Here is a 9,565-nt window from a genome sequence, read left to right as displayed (position 1 = left end):
GACCCTACGGGTTCGAGAACTATGTAGACATGACCTAGAACTATTCTCGGTCAATAACCAATAGCGGAACCTGGATGCCCATATTGGTTCCTACATATGCTACGAAGATCTTTATCGGTCAAACCGCATAACAACATGCGTTGTTCCCTTTGTCATCGGTATGTTTACTTGCCTGAGATTTGATCGTCGGTATCCAATACCTAGTTCAATCTCGTTACCGGCAAGTCTCTTTACTCATTCCGTAATGCATTATCCCGTAACCAACTCATTTGGTCACATTGCTTGCAAGGCTTATAAAGATGTGCATTACCGAGAGGGCCCAGAGATACCTCTCCGACAATCGGAGTGACAAAACCTAATCTCGAAGTACGCCAACTCAACATGTACCTTCGGAGACACCTGTAGTACTCCTTTATAATCACCCAGTTACGTTGTGACATTTGGTAGTACCCAAAGTGTTCCTCCGGTAAACGGGAGTTGCATAATTCTCATAGTTACAGAAACATGTATAAGTCATGAAGAAAGCAATAGCAACATACTAAACGATCAAGTGCTAGGCTAACGGAATGGGTCATGTCAATCACATCATTCTCCTAATGATGTGATCCCATTAATCAAATGACAACTCTTTTGTCCATGGCTAGGAAACATAACCATCTTTGATAAACGAGCTAGTCAAGTAGAGGCATACTAGTGACACTATGTTTCTCTATGTATTCACACATGTATTATGTTTCCGGTTAATACAATTCTAGCATGAATAATAAACATTTATCATGAAATAAGGAAATAAATAATAACTTTATTATTGCCTCTAGGGCATATTTCCTTCAATATCGTCGTAGTGCTTAGGCGAAGCCCTGCGCTGGTAGCTTCTTCATCACCATCATCACGCTATCGTGCTGACGAAACTCTCCCTCGACACTCTGCTGGATCGTGAGTTTGTGGGACATCATCGAGCTGAAAGTGTGCAGATCACGGAGGTGTCGTGTTTTCGGTACTAAGATCAGTCGGACTGTGAAGACGTATGACTACATCAACCGCGTTGTCATAACGCTTCCGCTTACGGTCTATGAGGGTACGTGGATAACACTCTCCCCTCTTGTTGCTATGCATCACTATGATCTTACGTGTGCGTAGGAATTTTTTTGAAATTACTACGTTCTCCAATAGAAGGTGCTCGTAGGAAGGCCGAGCCCGCGGTTGAAGTGCGGGAAGAAGACTACACGCTCCGTGCCCTCGGGCAGTGGTTCTCGCTCGCCCTGCAGGAGGCGCACGACAACCTCCGTCTCCCCCAGCAACGCCTGGTGGTGCGGAGGTAGGCATTGTCGTCGGGTGTGACGGTTGAGCCCATCCACGAGCCCGACGGCAGCGCCATCGACGGAGATGGAAGAGAAAAAGGGAGGGTGAACGGCGATGGAGCTCTGCTCGAAACGGCGGGCGTCACAGCGCGGCGGTCGCAGAGAGCAGAGGGAGGACGAAGAGGCAAGGGAGCGCGAGTGAGAATGATGTCCGCCACCCCCTCGCCCCAATTTATAAGCCCTGGTTCGAAATGTGGGGAAGTGGGATTATTTGCGCTCGCCCTTCCCACTTCCCCGCAATAAGTGCGCATGTACACGCATAATAACTGCATGGGGAAGAGCAACCGACTTGCGGACATTGCAATAAATCCACGCGCGTGGGACAAGGGCACGCGGCAGCGGGCCCTAGCACGTCGCCCAGTCCCGTCACACGCATGGCCTGTCAGGTCCCTCCGGCTTCCAGGCGCCACGTGGGGCCCGCGTGAACCCTAAGGGATTGCCCCAAGATTCGATGGACCCTCCGGTTTCCCGCCGCCGCCGGGATGCCACGATCCGATTTCCGGAAACCGGCACACAGTGGGTATTGCCGGACCCGGCGGTCACAAAATTCGCTTCCTCAAGAGCGGGAAACTGCGAAGGCCCTCCCATCCGAAGACGGCGTACCTTCACAGCTTCGGGGACTACTATCGGGGGGATGAACCCCAGGCAGACGACGGAACTCGGATCCTTTTCAAAAACAACGGGGCCAGCATCGCCCCTCAAGCCGGCCAACGCTCGGCCATGTCGGTCAACCCGGCCGAACTCTCCGACCCAGCCAAGCTCCTCGACTCGGCCCCAACAACCAACTCAAGGCAGCCGAACCCAGCACACCAAGACTTTCCCAACAAGCCAGCTCCATCCTTGGCATGTTCCTCAGCCTAGCCACGAGTCAGCTCCCGTCCCGTCCAGGTCGTATGATAGGACGAGTCTCCACCTACCGATGACCGAGGCAACAGTGCCCTGCCCATGCCTCTGGTCAGCCGGAGCATGGCAACAGTGCCCCTCACCTGCCCGCTGACCAGGGCCGGTGTGGCAACAATGCCCCCGTCGTCACTACTAACGCCAGCAAGCGGCGACCTGACGGTGCATCACTGTACCCGACTCAACTCGGCCACTCCCTGACGATCGACAAGACGACGCACAGTGCCCCTAGGCAAGCGGGGCCCGCGCCTAGGGGAACCCGGCGGGTCCTAGCTCCAGGTTCCTAGACGCTGACAACCCAGCCCTACGGCCTTGTAACATTACCATTGTACCCCTGGGGGTTGGCCTATAAAATCCCCCAGGAGACCTCGTGCATACGGGCAAGCACACAGGAAAATAGCCAACCGATCAGTAAAACACACACAGGAGAAGGAGCAACCTAAGCCCTGGCCAGCCTTTCCTTCTTCCTCCACATAGCTCTAGGAGCAACTCTGTACTGTTACATATAAACCACACTCGGTAGGACTAGGGGTATTATCTCTCCGGAGAGCCCCGAACCTGGGTATGTCTTGCGTTCCGCGCTCGCTCATGCCAACCTCGCTTCTGGAGCCCACCAGTGCCCTCGAGCCTCCTCATCTCTTTAGCCATCCCATGACATCTATCGTGCGCCCACCACGACAGAGGGACCGCAAGGAAAAAAAGAGGCGTGTGGGCGCTAGTTGTTTTGCCCACACGTAGGCGTATGGGCTGGTTCTCTTAGACACCACACAAAACGTGTGGCCAGACCCCTTAACGCCCACACGTGTGGCAGTTATCGTCGTCCTAAAAATAATCTTCATGACTTATTATCTATTTTAAAATTTAAATAGTTTTTAGAGCATAACAGCAAGCAGTTCAATAAACACTTCTTGCAAGCAGTGTTTCTTCCGTTATCATTTTGGAAAGAAAAACAAGTGATTGATCATTCCACAACATTGTATATTCATGTTTTTGTACTGGTTGTGCCTTAATGGTGACTGCACTAAAAGTTTGAACTTTGGAATCTAGCAACCTCTCTCCCTTTTTCCCCCCACTTATTTTAGGTTGCGGCCACATAGCTCAGGCGAGTGCCCGAGATAAAATCCAATTCTTTTGTTCCTCGGCTATGATATTCATTGACTAGGTTTTTGTTCTTTCTAACTGAGTCTGTGGGGATGATTTCTTCCGATTAAGCATTTCTGTTTGAGAAACCTACTTGATATGTTTCACTAATTTCTGTTGCAGTAAAGTCCAAAGATATACTCCTAACTTGCCAAAAACCATATCAGAATCTATTCTTGTATGATTCATAATCTTAAAGATGTGTGCCTTATTTAACTCCATTGGTTCTCGCCCTCTAATACTGTAGACTTTTTTTTGTCCGTAGCAAAGTACGGGCAATTTACTAGTTTCAGAAAAAAAGATCTCATCTCTGTCAAAAGCCTCTCCCACGCGATAACCCAGGTAGTGTTGAATTTGATGATCCAAAAGGTGGATTCAATTCTCGCAGCGTTTGTTCACAGTCCACTCTGTATGTTTCCCAAACAAAGCAGTATTGATACTGGTATGACTAGTAAATATACAGAGTGGCGTAAAGTATACTGCTGTCTGCATATGACTGCATCTCGAACATGGGACGGTGCACCAATCAAAGTGGGGCTACCACTATTCCACGTTACCCGGATGGACGGCTCCGCCGCCGGCCGACTCATAATCCGACAGCTGTGGGGCAACTGGTAAATTTACTAGTTAGACCACCAACTGTCAAAAATATACTACTTCTACTCCCTCACTTGTTAAGACCACCGGCCAAAAGTTTTCATCACATTTTTTTGCTGGCAATCAGTGTACCAATCACCCAATCATAGTTGCATAATCCTGATTCCAGGACTCTACATCTAAATAAATGATTCACAGATCCACTCATTCACTAGTCACTACTGTCAATCGTTGTCGCTTAGTACACGTACTTATGATTCCTACTCACACACTGCCGCATCGTTAGCTTAGCTGTCGTTTCTTGAACTGCACTATATAAACCAACTAACCTAGCCAGCTTAATCGGCATCACATAGCTCGCCAAACACGTAGTACGCTCGTGTGCATACGTTCAGTAAGTCGTCGATCGGCGCGCGGCAGCGGCAATGGAGATCCACAAGGAGGGTGCGCAGCAAGGGCGGGCACTGGAGGCTGCGGAGGCGCCGGAGCAGTGGCGTGGCGCCGTGGAGGCCCCGCTGCCGGGCACGCCGGCGGGCGCCGCGTGGGCTCATGTCGCCAGCTTCTTCTCCGCGCACCTCTACCTGCCGGGCATCGACGTGTGCGAGCGCGTATCGGGAGCCAGCAGCGAGGAGGACGAAGATGGCAGGCTGGTGATCACCCCCGGCTGCGTCCGGCACGTGGCCTCGAGCGCCGCGGGGCTGTGGGCGCGCGAGGAGCTGCTGGAGGCAGACCACGCCGCGCGGCGCCTCCGCTACGCCGTCGTCGACAGCAACATGGGGTTCGGCCGCTACGTCGCCACGCTGCGCGTCCTGGACCTCGACGGCGGCGAAGGCGGGTGCATGATCTCGTGGGCGTTCGAGTGCGACGCCGTGAAGAGCGAGGGGTGGAGCGAGGCGGCGCTCGTGGCGCGCCTCGGCGCCAGCGTCGAGGGCATGGCCGAGAGGGTGCAACAGCTGGCCGCGGTAGCTCAGTAGGCAGTAGGTGTCGTCGGTGCCTGACGGGGCCGTCTCCGATGGTGATTCGATTTGGATTGGATGAATGCATGAACTAGTTTAGGTAGCTGAGGCGCTAGCTTTGACGTGTGGTGCTTACATTCTATTCCATTGTTCTGTGCGCAGTGGCCGTCGCTGCCGCCGTTGAGTTCTTAATTTCTTGGGCACCCTAATTTCTGTACCCTTTTCTTAGATGCTAATTTATTTATCGTTGATGTCTAACAGAGATGGAGACACTTTTCAAATTACAGCGCACATAATAAAAATCGAGCGAGTTGGACTAAAATGGGGCCTAAATAACGTACTACTGTCAGCTAGGCACATGAGCATGCACTGATATTTTTGTCGCGCATGCGAGTTCACGGTTGACATTGACAAGGACCGAGTAGTGGTCCACAGCATCTTTCGTGTCCATTTTTCTCCGTTCAATGCGGCACATGGTGCGAAATAGAGTGCAAGATTCGTTCAATAAACAAAAAAAATCCCTCGAAGTAAAAAGTCTACGATGGAGATTGCGACGATCAACACGTTGTTGTTTTTTGTGGAAATCCTTTTAGCAGGAATCGATGGAATTTAAAAAGTCCCGTCAGACGTTGCTGACACAGTCAAGTATGAGCAAAAATGCTACGCCTACAGGCTTTTCCTTACAAACTCTACATACGGGCTGATTTGTACTCTTTTAATTGGCCGACATATTGACCTTTCAGTTATGGTTCAGTCTGATTCTTTGACCGCCGCATTTTGTCTTTCAAGTACTAGTTTAAATCTATCAGTTTGTGGTCATTTAGTAGCTGAGGTTAAATTCCTTACTTCCTCCGTTTCAATACGGACTACATACAAATGCGTATAAACATATTTTAGAATATAAATTCACTCATTTTGTTTTGCATGTAGTTCATATTGAAATCTATAAAAAGACTTATATTTAGGAACAAACGGAGTATTGTCGATAGAGTGTTTATTCCCCCCCAAACTTCATATATCTCATAATAACGTTGCAGATTGTCTGACAAAGTATAGTTGCTCTCTTCCGCAAAAAAAAAAGTATAGTTGCTCTGAGCGAACTACTACTGTGTGACTCGGCAAAGGACCTTCATGTGTTGAGGAGCTCTTGCCGAAGGATTATAACTCTATCTTAGTGAAATAAACTACTATTGATCTCGCAAAAAAAGAAGGATGGACGGCTTTTATTCTTTTTGCGCGAGTAGGCATTCATGTTACACAATCATGGAAGGATTACAGTCTCAGTCTCGCAACATTGTCTGGTGCAATGCCAAGTGAATCAATTCTAGCATATGCCATAAAATGGCTTGCATAGTTTTGTCATCTACGCGTACGAGTAATACAAACCCTACGGTCTCCATTCACCAATTTTCACATTTCATGCACCAAGAATGCGAATCTGGATTCTGGACCAGTCCATAGTACAGTCCTGAATACAGGCGGAGTCAATACAGATAGGTAGACTGGTCCATTCCACAATTCCAGTGCATCGTGACAAGAGAGCAGTCGAAGGCACGAGGTGAAGATGATGGCACCGAGATGGTCTCTGAGCACCAGGGGAAATATCAGGTGCAATAGCTCCACTTTGAAAACATCAATTTTAAATACGGATTTGCTATCTCACATCTACCCCCTCCGCTTCAAAATAAATAACCCAACTTTATACTAACTTTAATACAAAGTTGGGTCATCTATTTTGAAACGGAGGGAGTAGATGTGAAATAGCTATCATATCTAGATGTGAAATAGCTATCTCACATCTAAGCCCCCCACTATTGGATTTGTTTTGTCTTTAAAATTCATGCACACTTGATCTGGCAATTAATCTCACGATTTGTTTCTGTTCGAGACGAAGTATGCGCTCGCGCGGCCCCACACAGGACGTGCATGCAGCGTGCCAGCATGGGCTGGCCCATCTGTGTGCTAGCGTGGGCTGCCTTTGCCGAGTTTTTTTTGTTTATTTGTTGTACCGTCTCAATTCCCTGCAGCCGGTGCAGTTTGTGAGTTCTTTTGTGTTTTTTATTTCTTTTTTCTCCCCCTTTGCGATACTATGATATGTGTATTGTTGGGGGATAGGCCCCGGGTAGCCTCATCTACATTTAACCATATTTCAAACATCTGGGCAAGCTGCGCCCCTCCAGCCGACAGGTCCCATGATCGTCAACCAGAGCTGGCTGGTGCCACCCAGCCGGACTTCAGAAGACGGCGCATTCCAGAAGGTGGCGTACCCCAGAAGACGGCGCGCTCCAGAAGGCGGCGAGGGTACGGGCCGGCTCCTTGCAGGCGGCCCGCCACCTCCCTAGGAGTCTGAGCCCGACCAAGAGACAAGTTGGGGCATGGCCACATCGTGCCATGCCTCCCCCAAATCCCGGCCGCATGGCTACAGTAAGCGCCGCCAGGCGGCCATCGACCCGCCTGACGCGGCACTGTAGCCATGGCGCGCCCGACATGGCCTCCGTCAGCATGGACGGCGCATCAGTGAAGAGCTGTCAATGAAGCTGTAGAGACGGGCCTCACCTGTCGGCCAGTTCCTCGGTAGCCGGCAGGGCCCACCAGAGGCGAGCCCCAGCAGCCGGCAGAGAACCCGACCTCCATGGACGCTGGCAGCTGGGGCCTACCACCCGACCAGATTATCATTGTACCCCTGGGGGGTTGTCCTATAAAACCCCCCAGGTCACACCCGAGCAAGGGGTTCCCACATTAGTTCCCTGACCATTTCCATACACCACATCTAGGGGAGAAGAGAGATAACCTTGCCTTTCTTCTTCCTCTAGCCAAACAGCTCTAGGAGCATCATTGTACACCTTGTGATATAGTGATCATGCACTACTAGGAAAAAGGCTAGCAGCAGCGCGGGTTTTTAGGCTAGTAGCAGCGCGGGTGGCCGCGCTACTAATAAGGCGCTACAGCTAACTCATAGTAGTAGCACGGTCCTAACCCGCGCTACTGCTAGTTAGCAGCAGCGAGTTATTTTGGAGCGCGCTGCTGGTAAGATTCTGTGTATAGGCTTTTCCCTAGTAGTGATGCGGAGACCCCGCAGAGCAGGAGTAGGGATTTTATCTCCTAGGAGAGCCCTGAACCTGGGTACATCTCGTGTCCGTACGAGGTTGTGCTGACTCCCGCTTCCAGAACCCGACGACGTACTTCTGGCCCCATCAGTTATTAGCCACCCATGGTATCTGATGTGATATTACCACGACATGTATATATCATATATTGTGCGTGTGCATCTTCTTTGTGCATGTATATACCATATGACCATTCATGTACGTTTTTTTGTCGTTGTTTTGATTTGTATTCATCTATGCGATGTGTCCATGGAATAGTAAATCATGGATCGGAATTGCTAAAACTTCTATAGATGAGTGTGATGTCTCATCTAAGTTTCAATCCATTTGATCCGTCGCTATAAATTTCGTGTGATTCTTTGATCGGGGTTGTTTTGTCCTGCGCGTCCGGTGTCGCTCGTCGTTGTTCATTTTGCGGCCCATTTTTTGTGGTCTATTTTTTTCCGCGTGGTAGTTGAAAAGAAGAGTTGTATGTATAAGCCGAAGAGACAAGCTGTCCATTGGCAGGTCAGTTTTGTTCTTCTCTCTCTCTCTCTTTTTTGCGCTTGAAATACTGTATTACTCAACTTGAAAATTCATACAATCAATCGTAGAAAGTTCTGTAGCAACTAAAGGCCTTGATCCAATCCAAGTCATGGTTCTACCCTCTAAACGAGCAAACTTAGCTAAGCTATCACTAACCTTATTCTGGCTACGATTGATATGAGTAATACAAGATTCACGGAGAGACAAAAGATATCTAATCTCTTTAATTAGAGATACATAAATAGATCTATCCACCTCCTTAGCCTGAATTAGCTTCACTCCAACAAGAGAGTCCATCTCAATCATGATTGGAAGATCACTTCGTTGGATAGCCAATGATAGACCTTCCATACAAGCACACAATTCAGGTTCTATAGAGTCACGGCATGAAAATAGTTGTCTGCATGAAGAAAAAATAATAGCACCCTTCTCATCTCGCAAAACCATACCGGCACCAGCTGAACCGTTATCATCATAGGACCCATCACCGGAAAGTTTTACCCAACCAGATTTTGGAGCAATCCACTTAGCCTCAACACTCGTTATCACATGCAGCCTACTGGAATTATTTTCATAAATGACGATGAATTTTCCCTTATTTGGACTAGCTATGAGATCTGACTTAATGCCAATGAGGGAATCAAGATAGCTCACCAAAAAACGTCTGGAAGCTTCCATAGGCGGCGGTGGCTTGTAATGAACAACCTCGTTCCGAATATGCCATGCCCGCCATAACATCATTAAAAACATTGACCGTTCAATTTCTGACAGCGGTTCTAGTGCTTGTAGAATCCATTCTTTCCCAGTATTCCTCACTGAATAAATACTTGGTAGAACCCATACTTCTGGCATTGTATCCCAGAGTATCCATGATAATTACAACAACAAAGAGCATGGAAACTGTCCTCAGTTTCAATGGCACAAACAGGGCATAAATCAGTTGTTTCTAAGTTTTGAGCATGTTTGTTCCTCCACATCG

At 48.9% G+C, this 9,565-nt stretch overlaps 1 protein-coding gene across 1 annotated transcript; it reads left to right on the top strand.

Moving 5' to 3' along the window:
- The first annotated feature begins 4,367 nt into the window (after nucleotides 1-4,367).
- On the top strand, nucleotides 4,368-5,212 carry LOC119281065. Its single transcript, XM_037561705.1, has one exon. It carries the CDS (start codon nucleotides 4,424-4,426, stop codon nucleotides 4,970-4,972), a length of 549 nt encoding a protein of 182 aa, XP_037417602.1. The 5' UTR covers nucleotides 4,368-4,423; the 3' UTR covers nucleotides 4,973-5,212.
- The last annotated feature ends 4,353 nt before the right edge of the window (nucleotides 5,213-9,565 follow it).

Source organism: Triticum dicoccoides, chromosome 3B (genome assembly GCF_002162155.2).
Source record: "Triticum dicoccoides isolate Atlit2015 ecotype Zavitan chromosome 3B, WEW_v2.0, whole genome shotgun sequence".
Taxonomy (NCBI): domain Eukaryota; kingdom Viridiplantae; phylum Streptophyta; class Magnoliopsida; order Poales; family Poaceae; genus Triticum; species Triticum dicoccoides.
This window is presented reverse-complemented; position numbering and strand designations above follow the sequence as displayed.